The sequence below is a fragment of the Lagopus muta genome, chromosome 7 (assembly GCF_023343835.1).
Source record: "Lagopus muta isolate bLagMut1 chromosome 7, bLagMut1 primary, whole genome shotgun sequence".
Classification (NCBI taxonomy): Eukaryota; Metazoa; Chordata; class Aves; order Galliformes; family Phasianidae; genus Lagopus; species Lagopus muta.
Window position 1 is genome coordinate 8986184 of NC_064439.1, and position 14700 is coordinate 9000883.

Consider the following 14700-nt stretch of genomic DNA (forward strand, 5'->3'; position numbering starts at 1 on the left):
CGTAAGGAGACGATGATGATCTGTGTGGGAGTAAGAATTTATCCCACAGAAAAATAACAGAGCATTAAGGGGAACACTGAAATGAGTTGTCAAACACCTATATTTTTGCAGCAGTAAATATTCAATAGTCAGACATTACCTTCTGAATGCATCTTTTTATATGTATTATGTTCTATAGATTTTGAATTAGACCTTAAAGGGCAAAGAGACTTGTCAGGTCAGATTAAAAACGGGCTTGTTGAAATTGTGAAGGAAGATGCCATTCTTTCCACTGATGTTGCTAGAAGCTGAAAAAGACCCAATTAATAATTGCAAGAGGCTGCTGATTGGCAGCTCTTAGCCTCAGAGTCACTCAGTTGGAAGACTCAAGCCTAACATTGTGAACTAGTAAGAATACAAGTGAGAAAAAAAATAAGGGCAAAAATATAGTGTTGGCACAGACAATCAGCTGTCTCATCACAGCAGGTCTGCATTTAAGAAGAATACAAACATTTTTCACGTTTGGGTGATGACTGTGTGACTCACACCTACATGAGACGCCTCACGGCCAGACCAACGCCGTGCACAGCAGCTTCATGCTGCCTTTCCCCTCACTCCACGTGAGTATTCTCACAAACGGGCTCTCTTGGGTTGAGCATAACATTTTCCAAGCTCAGCCTTGTCTCGGCAAGGAGACAGACAGGGAGCTGTGGAGCCCCAAGGAGAGGCATCCCCTGAAAAAGAGCAGACAGTGCCTAAAACCAGGTCTGCCAGGAACCTAATGCCTGCATGGCACAGGGTACAGGGGTACAGAAACAGAGTGGGCACTCTGGTGAGTCTACAGTGTAAATCAGCACTCACAGACACTCTCACAGCTATGCTGTTTCTTGCACCCATGCCAGCTGGACACAGCATGGATATGCCACAGATCTGCACTGCCCCCAAAGCCCTAGATGCCTCCAACTTCCCACTGACAGCCACTAAAGGATGGCCTGCATAGCTGCTCCAGCCAGGGTCTGCACCATTGAGTGCTTAATGTTGCTGTGAAACATTTAATCACACCATATGAGGGGCAAATTCAATCTGATTAAAGAAGAGAGGGTCATAACTAGGGGGAGTGTAACACCACTTCTTCACTGACCATTAGTTTTTATAGCACGCCGGTAGTCTTTACTAACTAGCTGAGTCTCAAAGGCTCAGCCTCATCTTATCTACTCCAGCCATGCTTGAAGTTCGAGCTGGAGTTAGTCATCTCCTCTCCCAACAGCCAGGAGAGGTGGGAAGACCCTGGTGGGCAATTCATTCGCCTGAGAATTAGTCTCCAGAGGTTTTAATCACTCTCTGATGGCAACTAAAGAGACCTAAACAACTAGGTTAGGTGAGATGCTTAATGCTAGATGCTTTATTCTTCTACAGTTATATGAAACAATCCGGAGTCGAAAAGAGATGAGTTTTTGCACTGTGGTTTCAGGCTCACAAACGCTGAAATCTGTTAAATCTAATGGTGTTTGACATGCGTGTTTTGTGGCTGCTGCTTTCCCCTTCCCTCACCCCCTGCTTTTGAAACCTTAATGGAAATAGCAAAGGAAAAAGCACCATGGAACCACAACCAAAAGACAGACCAGCTGCCATACACTGTGGGAACACCACAGCACTGAAAAACACTTTGTAGGAGGAACTGCTGCTTGTGACGGCTGATTTGTAACTGCTACAAAATCCAAACAAGAATATTTTCTTGCTTCAACTTACATCGTCTGTGTGCCCGTTAACTAAAAACACTGGTAAATACTAGAGTCGAAAGAGAGAGCTGAACAACAGGTAGAAACTACAAAAATAAAAGCAATTTTTACTTGCCCAAATGTCTACTGCTGGAGCTGCTGGAGTTGTGCTACAGCCAGGAGGAACTTTTAATGCTTTTCATGGGAGGAGAAAAGCATCAGCAAAACCCAATGATTTAAAGATAACAAAGAAAATAAATGTATCCAGGCTGGCATTTTTATTTAACACTGATTCTGTGTGCATGTGTGTATGCAGTTACGGATGGATTCAACCTATATCTGAATTTATGAACAATCCATATGCTTGGTCAGAACACGTAAGTGATTCTATACATCTAAAAATCAGATCCAAATGACAATTTCACTACTTTACAAAAGAAGCAACAAAAGAAAGCACTAAAAAAGCAAAAACCAAAACTATCACCATCACCAAAAAACCCCCAACAACAAAACACATACCAGGCAAAGAAGACATATAAATAGAGAAGGGATGACTTTAATGAAAGTAAAGCGATGAAAAATATTGTGACAGTCTTATACACACATATGCACACACACAATCTACATACATAATGTGATACTGTTCACATATTTTATATTAATACTTGAAAACTGCACTTTCAGCTTACCTACACCTATAAATGTAACCGATGTGGCTTCAGCACAGTGCAGTTCAAAGGAAGGTGAAACTAAAGAAGGAACTGCTAGGAACTGACAGGTATTTTAAAAACTGCTACAGGAAAACAATTCTGCTGAGCTTTCACTGATTTTCAGCAATAGAAACTCACTATTGACACACTGGTTTTTAAGGTAATATCCTATATCAATGAAGAAAAAACATGCAGTCCAGGAGCAGATGGGTGCTAATGTGAGACCCAGCCTTTCCCCCTTTCCGCATACATAAGACTGTATTATAGCATCCTTCTCAACATGCATAGCTTCTTTGTTATGTATAATTTCCCCCAGAAGTTAAAAGTAAAAGAAATATGCCTAAATTACTATATGTGAGGAACTGAATTTCAAAATCTATATTCCATAAGGGGTAATATACCCCACTGTCACCCACGATGACTCCAGAAAATACGAGGGTATGCACTTAAATTTAACTTATACAGGCGTGCTCACACAAAGGGTAATGATGACTCAACAAGCATTGTGGATGTGCTGCTACTGCCTGCTTATAGTGTCAGCTCCTATGGAGCTTTACACAATCTGCTTCTTTCTTTCTACACCTCTTCTACAAAATGCCAGCTAACGACCCAAAAAGCAGTTCATCTCCACGTGCTGAAAGAAACGTGAAAATCAAGACGCTTACCGAGAAGGTCTTATTTCTGAAGATGTCCCCCAGTTTGCCCTAAGAAGTCTCAGAGTCCCCTTTGGAAAATGTCAATTTACTTTACCCAGGACTCAGAAGCAGCTTGCCCACTTGAATCTATTAAATTGGAAGAACTACATTTTACATTACATTTTACTTCGATTTTATGTTGCATGTAGGTGGCAATGCTTTCACAAGACAGTACATGGAGTTGAATAAAATTGGAGTACACTGAGTTGAATCAAAGACTCAACCATTATGGGCTAATTCTTTTACGAGTTTATCCTTAAAAGTGACTGAACTGGTGCAGCTGTAGAAGTTCAGTAATATATATGTACCCTTTAAAGCCAGAAGACCACCATTTGGTCAATTAAATACTTCTCTTCAAATCTTCTATGGACTTCTGCATGAGATTAACTACAAAAAACCAGTTATTCACTTTGTATGTAAGCGTCCTTTTCCAAACATTTGCCCAGCTGCTTCTTGAACCAACACCACTGTACTTCTATGACCAGCTTTTCCACTTTTCCAAACTCTAACCTACCCATTGTGCAAAAAAAATGCCGCCCAAATTCCTTATCTGCTTGTCTCCTCCTTAGTTTCAGTCAATGACCTCTTGTTTTCAAATTAGTCACTATCTCAAGCTGCTTACTGACATCAATACATTCCTTTCAGGGTCTTCTGACGCTCTATGGGGACCCCCCTTCGTGCTCCCTTTCCCAAGGAATAGCCCATGTCTGATCAGTCTTTCTTCACAATTCCCTTTCCCCAAACCCTGAATAATTAGGTTTGCTTTCTACCACCATTTCCTAGTCCCAATTCTTTTCCAACAAAATCCCAAGAACAAAAAATAAGTACAAAATACATACCTTTCAAAGTAATCCCTGAGCACTAAACTATTGAAAAGAATCCAAAACAAAGAAATCCAAAACAAAGAAATCAATAATTCTTTTTTTTTTTTCCTTTCGAATCTCTATATTCATATAGGAAATCATTGAAAAACACTGTCCCCACAGCACACGCAGAGAAACAACCAACTACACCTTCCCCGTGGTCACTCATTCATCTCAGTAAAAATCTGTAGCCCGTTTTTTAATGTATCCTCATATTATTTTTTTTTTACTAACTGATGAGTGTAGTGTCAAGAATATGTCAAAATTTCACAACTTTATGCATTAAAATATATTTTGCAAAAGAAAAAAAAAATACTGTTCTAAACAGTTGTTCTTTTTTCCCCCCAAAATAGAGAAAGTTTCCTGAGCATCACAGGCTTGACCATAAAAAAATGCCCTATACATTCCCTATACACTTCTGCATGTAGCTTGGGGCCCAGCTCTCATTGTGATTAATTATCTGCTGGGAAAGGCTGCAAGAATGAGCGCTGTTTGCCTAATTGTGTTTCCAGGGTAACTCATTACATAAAAGTTACAATACATAAATGCAGCTCATTTGAAAAACGGACCTTATAACATATGATATGTTTACAAGGACAATAAGAACTTCCTTCAGAAATTGAAATAGCCTCATCTCAGATTTCCATGGTTAGCACTACTGCGAAGAACTGAAGCAGTCTTGTGGATAGCTCAATATCACACAAAATAAAAGCTAATTTTTTGGCTTTGCCAGCCTGCATTTTTTGCTAGGAGAATCATCTACCTCAGACAAATGTCAAAAAACAGTGATGCAATAGATTCAGATTTACAACATGAAAATAATTGCATTCTAAAGTTCTAATTTTTTTTTCTGCTATGATTTTTTCTTTTCCTCAAGAATTACAATTATTTCTAATTACACTCCTTTCCCTCTTAACCTTACATACATTCCTTTAAAAAGCATTTATACTACATGTTCCCTCAATCAGTGTTACACTTGTGGTATCTGAAGCTTAATTTTCACATGAGAAAGTAGATTCTGGGCTGAAGAAATACTCCCTCATTCACCAAGAACATGTCAGAAATCAACTGCTTGGGACTTGAATCTGTACAACTGAACACTGGAGTGTTCTCAAATTTTGCATAAGGATTGAAAAATAAGCAGACTGAATCCATTTCAACATGAATAAGGGCAATAATTTTCCTTCGTAACGTCCCTTCAGAGAGGAATCAACTCCATGACTTCATTATGATCACTAAATCCACACAGTAGATAAGCAAAACCTCATCAAGCATTCAGATTAGCCAAAATCATTTGATCATGATGAGTCTGAAGGAGACTCTAGGAATCTTTGGTTTTGTCTTTAAATGTTATAGTAAAAACTGCACCTGCTCAGGACTCACAAGACCCACAGACAATAGTGTGATGGGGGCAAGGAAAGGACTTGAGGAGATAACCTCTGCAGTCAGCTCAGGCCAGAGTGCATGTGCTCATCAATTATAATCCAAGCTTTTCAATGGGAGAGAAGAAACGCTGGCCTTCATTACAACAAATCTTTTTGCTGGGCTATAGAATTCTGAAATCAATACTTTAAAAGGAGTTGAAAATTCATATTCACTTTCCCTTTGACTCATCTCGTTCCAGCTAGTTCAAACACAAGAAAATGGATAGTCAGCAAAACCCACATAGCTGCCAGCTGGATTAATATCTAAAAATCAAACTTTTATCAACACTGTCCAAGCCTCCCAGTTCAGAAAAATGAAAGGAGGAAGATCCATAATCTTATTCTTTTCTTTTACATGCCAGAAACACTTAGTAAAAATGTTTTGAAATATATTAGACTTTTAGCTACTAGAATACGACTGCAGAAAGGACAAGAAATCAGAAACTTCCCAAATTTGCTGCAGATCAAAGAAAACCCCATACTCATCAGCTCAGAGTTACTGTGAGTTTAGGGTGAGGAAGGAATATCAAGTAAATTCATCTAAAACAGTTCGTCCTCTTTAGTAACAAAAGATAAAACCTGTAAATACATGAAGAACATTAAAATTCTTAGCAGAAATCATCCTCAGAAAAACAGTCTGTCAAAAACCCAGGGAGTACTGTTATCTACAAAAACAACCGATTATCATTTTTGGTGCTTATTTGAATCATGAAAGCACCCAAGGAGCTCAAATACATCACTTACAAACTTCTTCCTCAAAACTAAAATTTGCCCTAACCTGCCTGTCAGGGAAATCAGAAGTGACTTTGGTAACCCTTCTAACAATTTTCATATTCATGTAAGAATCACATGCTACTGTAAGGCCAGGCTCCACATCACATCGTTTTTGTTATCACTTTGATGGGGACAGGACTAAGGCCTCGTAACTGCTCTGCTCATGAATATTGCAATAAAAATACTTATGGTAATAATGTATATGATATACAGAAGCACTGGGTTGCTGGAACAACTAAGCAGAAGTACATCCTTGCATTTAAAACTTTCCACTGACACGACACAGCAATGACAGCGCTGAATAGACATCGTTGTTCTCTCGCTGTTCCAGTTCCTAATAAGATTATTTAATGTGGCTATTTGGAGTGAATGCACAGATGCAGCCATTATATTTATTGTATAGAGAATAGTGAAATTCATTAAAACCTTGACCCAACAGGAAATCCTCCATGCTGCCATGCTGCTATGGGAGGCCTGGGGCTGGCAGGCAGCTGAGACCCAGCCCTGGCCTGGGGGTGCAAGGCCTCTAAGGGGACGTTGCCATCCCCTCCACTTCTCCTGTGCATGAAAATCAGGTGCCTTTTTAAATTTTCATGTTTAATTTCACTCTTGCTTTCTCAATGGAGCTGCAGCCGTCAGCCTGGTGCAGCAGATGTTGAGCACCAAATCCTCAGTTTCTTTCTCCCTGCTTAAGGAGCAGGTCACTTGCTGGTGGTTTTCAGCATGTAAAATAACATGAGGCACAGCAACAGGCGAGATAGGAGGAGATACCAATTTATAACACGCTTAATAGACTAAGTATTAGCACTAATTCAATGAGCAGTAGGGGAAAAAATTGTTAATGACAAAGGCATTTACAGTTAACTGTCTAAGAGAATGTGGGGAAGTAAATCATTACATGAAAAAGGAGCTCCTTTTCTCCATCTACCCCATTAAAAACCCCACTAAAGAGCCAAGGCATTTATTGATTGCTTTCTACTTTCCCACTGCCGAAACTAAGTACTCCTCTATTTACTTTGATTTAAAAATGCATTATTGTCTACTTTCTAATAAACCAGACAGTGGAACAAGAAACTCAAATTATTCTAAGTTTATTCTTAAAAGTCCTTTTTTTTTTTTTTTTTTTGAAAGACTGAAGGCCTTAATCCTTAAAAGCCTTTTTGAAAGAAATGTTACTAGATGCTGGCCCTGCAGCTGGGCCCAGATTGAAAGTGCACTTACATTTTTATGTTTAGCACTGAAGGACTCTGAAGTTAGCCCTCGCACTCCACATAAAAGCTTTGGAAACGGCATTCTTTGCCACTCGTGCAATTCATTCTCTAAGAAAAGGAAATGGAAAGAAAGATTTCATGTCCAGGCCTTCAGGCCTTTGATCATTTGATGAACATTGGATCCTCAACCTGGGCCTCCAGCTTCTCAGGCCAGACAAAGAGGGCCCCGGCCGCACAGGCTGGGCTGCGGTTCCCTCCCGAACAAAACCTTTGGTGGCCGCACAGTGTGACAGCCTGGGAAAGGCCCACCTCAGCAGGGCTGAGATGCTCGCTCTGCCCTTTGATCTTTCATTTAAACCCCAGCCAAAGCTCCAGGTCAGGGGATTTCGTGCTGCACACCCCCATCGGCAGAGGGGAGCAGGTCAAGAACAAAATGGGGGTGACCGATCTCCAAAAAGCCCTATGACGCCTTTCTCTGGCCAGTTTCACATGACTTGTCTCGTATTGTGAAACACTAAGCCCGCACTTAAAATGGAATTTGACATTACATGGTACAATGGAGTCAATAAATGGCATTCTTCAGTGCTTTTACAACAAAGTCAACCCTCCCTTAAGTGGCTGAAAGCCTGGAGCTAGAAAATACTTCTCATTTACTTTTTTTATGCAAGTAAATTGCATATGTTTTAAATCTAGTTTTCATCACAGCTTCATGTTTCTGATGACTGAAGTGAGCTGAACAAATACCTAACAAGGTGCACATTAATTTTACTTCGTACCATTGCTCTTGCTTTCAAAGACTCGGCTGTCACAAGGAATGGAACAAGTGCTGCGAATATCTCCATATTTCCTCACAGAGAGAAAACCTATTTTCCAGTGAGCATGAAAAACTGATCTCATCCCACTGGAAAATCTTCAGGGTACGGCTAAGAAGAAAACAGGCACACAACTTCTTTTAACATCAGGACCAAGTTCCACATTATGCTCACAGGCACAAAACATGTCCCGTTATGTCCATGTGTGACCAGCCACGTTAACAGTCAGAACACAGAGAGGAAAAAGGGGCATCACATCAGTATGCCCCACAGGACTGTGATATGTGGATGCAATAGATGACTGCAAAGCAAGTAGCATATTTTCAAACCACATCTAAAAATAAGACTATGTTAGAACGTTTTCAGCAACAACTGTAAAATGATTAGAAGTCAAAGGACTAAATACTACTTCTCCAAATAAATGGATTTACATCATTGCAGTAATCCTTTCACTATAAATACAAACACATTGTGCTTAATAACAGATCGAGGCAGCTTACGAACTTAATGTAGGAATTAAGAAAGGCAAATGACAATTTTTTATTTATTTTCTTCCTCACAGGTTATTCTTCCTTCTAAAATGCTGTTCTGTCACAGCATGATACAAACATGGTCAAAGGCATGGGAAAGGGGCATGATAAAACAAGTTGATTAGTATGCCAGGTTTACTTGCCCACTTTTATCCTCCCTCCTTTTAAAGACCACATCAGTATTAAAAATGTGGTTTAGTTCTGCCATGCAGAGATTATTTTAGGACATCTCAAGCACTTCCCACTGCAAACCATTTAGTGATCAATAAGATAATGATCCAAATCTCTAGAGAATCCACAGGCACTGCTTTTAACAGAGAATAGTATATGTTTACCACAGGACAGATGATTTCCTACTTCATAAGTTAATAAGTTTTCCAACATTGAACAGACAGTGGCAGAATTGTGAACTAGATATCATGCAAAGGTCACTGCAGCGTTTTTCCTCCTAAAAGACAAATCCGTGCACAAGGGAACTTGTCTGGTACCAGCTCTTCAGTGAAACACAGTGATAACAGGTTGCTGCACAAAGAAAAGGAATTGTGCTTGACCATCACGTCCGGATAGGTGACAGCAGACTGGGCAAAGGTCATGAGGCATCTCAGGACCTAGCCCACATAATCATTAAGCAAGAATTCTTTAGCCTCAAAGTACCTTCTTCTACAAACTATGATAACTATGCTCAGTGATGAAAAGTTAAAAAATTCAAATAGTTCTCAACAGCTCAAGAACATCTGTTCATTCAAAAAGCATTTGCATTTGGGTTTGCTGTTTGAAATCATTATGAAAATAAAAACTTAAGAACATTCAGGAAAATGTACAATTTGCCTCTAATTTTTTCTCAGGTTTTCTGTGAATATTGCTCCCCACGTTGCCATGGCAACACAAGCACATCTTTCAGTACAGAGGAAGTAACAAGCCTTTTGATTCTCACCTTTAGCCATTTTATTGAGAACCATGTCAATTAGAATGTAGGTTCCACTTCTTCCTGCACCATCACTGCCAACAGAAAGGGAAAAAGAAAAAATAAGCCTATCAATGTGCATCTCAACTCAACATAAGGTTACCTGCCATTATGTTATACTCCCACACAGAAGGCAGAGGACTGAATGAGGGTAAATGTAGGGTACTGAGGAGAGAGAAAGCTTGCCCTGAATTAACACTAGCTGTTTGGGGAAGCTGAGCCTGCATTGATAACAGGGCCTGGTTTTATTTTATTTTATTTTTTAAATCAAGTTGTGTTTATGCAATAAAAACATTTTAAACAGAAGTGGAAAAGTCAGTAACCTTAAAACAAGACGGCATTTCTGCTATAAAGTGTAGATATAATGTGCTTACAGTCACCTGCATACGAGTTCAAGAACCACAGAATAAGCCTAACCTAAGTGTTACCTAGAACTGTCCCCAAATGTTGTGGATTACACTTGAACAGTGTGGCCAGTGGGATGCATGCAGAGACCTGTCTGAGAGCTGAAATACTTGATTAACGATGGACTGCAGTCTTTCTTCAGTGTAGGTCACAAGTGATTTTTCTCTTTATTTTTTGCTTTAACTGTTGTTCAGGTGCAATGACCAGAAGAAAAATTATCAAGTAATTGCTGAGAAACAGCTTTAACTTTTTGTACCTTAAGTCATTCCTCAGAGATGTGAGACCAAGCCTTGGGATGGGAAATGCTCCCTAATGTGAATGCAGCTTGAGTCCCTTTCAGACAGCAATGTGTAATTGCCAGCATGATGCTCTGTTAGAGCTGTTGTTAGCAAACATAATTAAGACTTTAAGTAAAAGCTTTTTTTCCTTCCTCCTCCAAAATTTTTTCAAAGGTGCATGTGTGACCAATTAGACTGTATGTAGGTTTATTAATTAAGCCATTATTTTTATTGATAGCTCAATTTGTGTACAAGTATAAATGAAAGGAAAAATAATAGAACAGTGTGAAGCATGTTATTATGTTCTGTTTATAGACAGGCTGTGAAACTTAATTTTTGTTAAGTCTGTGTAGACAGGTTTTTTTTTCCCTCTTTCAGTTCCTAGATCACTGCTTAGAAAGAGGTAATGGTAATATATTTCTTTCCTATGGCTGTAAAGGGAACAAAGACACAATCTCATTAGTTAAGCTGAACAGCAAGAGACAAAATGGGGATCGAGTCCAATAAAAGAAAACTATTGAACGAACAGTAGACATTTTCATCCATTATAAGAAGGAAGGTGTAGGAAACTTAAATGGCTCTTCATTTGGTGTATTTCTTTTCTCAGGCTTCCTAAAGGCAACGCAAAGGAGCTTGCTCCAGGCTGCTCTCATCTGCAGAAGGCCTCCTGGCATCTGGTGAAGGCAACTGCCGAGTCACCACCTCGGCATATTTACACCACATGCTCCTCCTCTTCCCTCCCACAAACAGCGGAATGCCACATGTCAAACAACCTGCCTCTCAGTGGGGCTGTTTCTTTCTGCCTTTCCTGTCCACAAGAGTATCTTGAATAAAGAAGTACAACATTCTTCTTCTAATTTAGAATCCCTGAAACCAAACATTAACATTCCTAGAGCAAAGTTTTCCATTGACCTGCCCAATAGGTTTTGTTTGCATCTAGGAGTGTCAGGCCAGAAGTTTACTCAATCTGTGGATTGGCTTCCACTCCCTAACACTGCCCTCTCCTTACCATGATCACTAAAAGCAAGAGAAGAAGAAAAAAACTTTACTGAGTGTGAATAAAATAAAGGAGGGAACACATGGAAAAACACTTCTTTAGAAGGAGATGACTGAAGAAATTGAAGTATTATGTGCATATGTAAAGGTGGCTATACAGCGCTACTTCAAGTCATAACATCCATAAAATCACAGGAAAAAATAATTTTATTACGAAAACAAACCCCTAAGCATTATTTAGCATTAAGAACCAGAGGATTTATATTTAATATCTTCATCCTGCCCTAATATCTGTATAGTGGTTCATCTAAAGCTTTCATTTGCTTGCTTTGCTTACATCTATATTAACTTCTTGCTCATAGAAATCTCTGTGAGGCTATTTTAGAAATCGTACTTGCCTGCAGTGAACAACTACTGGACAAGAGCGACCCCTGTAGCACTTGTTTACTTTCCTGAAAAAAAGCAGACACAAAAAATTAATTAAGCATATTACATATTGCTTCTTCAGACACATATCAAAAATAAGCAATATGAGAAAGCCAATATTACAGTCCTGAAATAAACTAATTCATTATCTCCTGATAAAACAAGCAGTTGTTACATACGTAATCTTGTTTAAAGTTTGCTTCTGCTTGGCTGTTGCAGAGGTCCCAGATAACATCCCCTCCTGGCTAGGCAAAGGAAATGATCTCCTTTCTCCAATGTCTCAGACGTTAGCTCCAAAAAGATCATCATGAGATGTTTTAATTTTAAAGCCAACTTTGAGATCACGAGCTTACTCAAAGAAAGACTGAGGGGAATCAAGCTGAATCCAAAATTAAAAATGGTGATTCTGGTATACTTTATATAATGTGTGCTGTTTGGTAAAACCAATTCTTCCCATAAGAGCAAATAGTAAACATTCTGAAAAGCTTCTGACAAAAATCTAAAATGTATTCCATTTATTGTAAAAGTAAGTCAAGCAATCTGTAAGATGCACTGCTTTGGGTCTAATGCAAAGGTCTTAAACACTTAATATTTATATGATGGCCTCCTCCAGCATTCTAGCTGAAGATTCTCAATGGTGAGACTATATCTGAAGTGAAACAGTAAACGTACAGATATGAAAGTTGAACAAAGGCACCTAGTCTAAGAATAGAGCTTGCAACGTTGGCTTAAATCTATTTATACTGTCCTACAAAAACCAAAATCCCAAATCTTCTCTTCTGCTCCAGAATATATTTTGCATATAAAGTATGTTACACATCCAAAGCCCATCAAATATGCACACATATGCTAACAAAGCAAGCTGAATAAAGGATCAAACAGTGAAACGCTTCCTCAGGAAATCAAAACCTTTCATTTTCCTTGTTGAGATGCTTGAGCTTACTAGATCTAGAAGGTCTCCTCTAAAATCACATCACAAGGCAGCTTTTGAGGGATGCCCAGCCACCCTGATGGTGCCCAGCTTAGTGCAAGTGCTGCAACAGATCCTAACTGCTGAACTGAAGAAGTGAGCTGCTGGAATCTGGCGACTGCTACAATGTTATTATGAATTTTAAAGCACAACTAACCTCCTGAATCATTCAGTTCTTTCTTGGCTTTTCATCTATTCGCTATCATCTGTGCTGTGAAAGCATGCATATAACATTGCTTACAGTATAGCCTGAAGATGCCTAAGCTTCTAAATCTGACAAGGAGTCTGGATACCTGGAACGAAATCCAAGCAGGCTACAGAGATGCTGATGACGGTGCAAGAAGCTGGAATTTCACATTCTGCTTTTTACTACCTAAGATTCTAACCAAATGTGACAATAATATTAAGTTCTTGTAATAATTCTGTCTAAACATTAGAATTCATGATTTTTTTCACAATCCTTTCTCTTCTGCTCTTTTATGTAAATTCATACTTATATTCTGTGTGTTTTTATATCCCTTGTATGCAAGCAATTAAAAAAAAAACTTTCGGTGAGTTAAGTGACAAGCAAGAAGCACCTGAACTTGGAAATTATATAGGACATATATATGCCCATGAACACAGACATACACAGGCACTATCAAGCAAAACACTTCTATAGTTTCAATGACTTATAGAGTTTTAGCATGAACGAGTCACTTGACTATTCATGCTTGTATCTGAAGATCAGCTCCTTTTGTACGAGAGCTACTCCAAAAGTAATGCCACCTATTTTATTATGTTGGCCCTCAGCATCAGAGGTGAATGTTGGTGGTGTGGTGGTAGAAGTTGAGCCTTCCCACCAATATTCCATTCCATTTTGTTGGTGTGTGTGACAGATGGCAGCAGAGGGGCAGCCTGACAAAACGTGGTCTGATATGGAAGTACATGTAAAGCAAAGGTGTGGAAGTGAATTCCTCCATGCAGAAAATACTGTACCATTGACATTCATCGATGCTTGCGTTTATAGAGATCAAACAGTGGGTGTCAGCACACTGAGGCAGTGGGTGGTGCGCTTCAGCAGTGGTGACAGCAACATGAAAGACAAACCACGTTCCAGACGGCCATGCAGATTTTGACAAGCATGGCGCACAGGTGCTCTTGTTTTTACTGGTGCAATGGTAGTGACTATGATGAAAAATAGTGTTGCAGCTGAGAATTGGCTCCATCGAGTAGTGTTATTGTGCTGTCCGTATCTGCTGCAGTTCGCATGGGAATCATTAGGAGACATTAATTTTGGAGCAACCTACGTACAATACAAAAGTCTCACTTTCATTTCTCACATTGTACAGTAAACTATTTTTAAAATGTCTCTAACATCAGCTGATAAAACGAACCTGCATTCCCCACAGCAGCTGGCTATCCTCCCCCCATCACGTGCACTAGCGAAGGGTAGTTTCTGCATTTAGTAGATTACATAAAGGCTAAGAACTAGAGGGGTATTTACCATTTCTTTTTCTGCTTGTGTGGCTCCTTTGTTCCTTGGCACCGCTAATATGATAGTTGCATGTTGTGACTAGCCACCTACCACAGTCCTAATATACTTTCAGTGACAAACTGAACTAAACCTATCAGAAAATCAGACAATCAGAGACGCGCATTAGGGAAAGACACCTTATGTTTATCAGTTTTATTGAAGGGTTTCAAACATTTTCATTTTCACACATTTCAGAAAACACATTAAAACAAAGGGTTTCAATCCAGCTGGTTCATAGCTTTCTCTGTATATAGTGTAAGAAAATACGTAGAACTGCAACAACATCTCACTTCATTCTTAGTTCTGGCTAGTGAGTGTGAGCTGAAAATTCATCAATAAGCAAAGTTCTTGAGTGTTGAAGAAAATATATATTTTATATATATATAAATATATACATATACAGGAAGAATCAACTTAGAAAGAATGATT

The 14700-nt window shown here is 39.1% G+C and overlaps 1 protein-coding gene across 4 annotated transcripts in view; it reads right to left on the reverse strand.

Moving 5' to 3' along the window:
• PTPRN2 (protein tyrosine phosphatase receptor type N2) overlaps positions 1 to 14700 on the reverse strand; it is a 617090-nt gene that overhangs the window by 11309 nt on the left and 591081 nt on the right. For 3 of the 4 annotated variants that reach the window (XM_048951018.1, XM_048951017.1, XM_048951019.1), the window contains exons 20-21: positions 11758 to 11811; positions 9651 to 9715 (exon numbers count right to left, since the gene is read on the reverse strand). In XM_048951018.1, coding sequence (XP_048806975.1) covers positions 9651 to 9715; positions 11758 to 11811 — 119 coding nt within the window. Of the gene's footprint in view, positions 1 to 8733; positions 9239 to 9650; positions 9716 to 11757; positions 11812 to 14700 lie in introns of those variants that run through there. The other variant, XM_048951020.1, reaches the window with a different exon arrangement.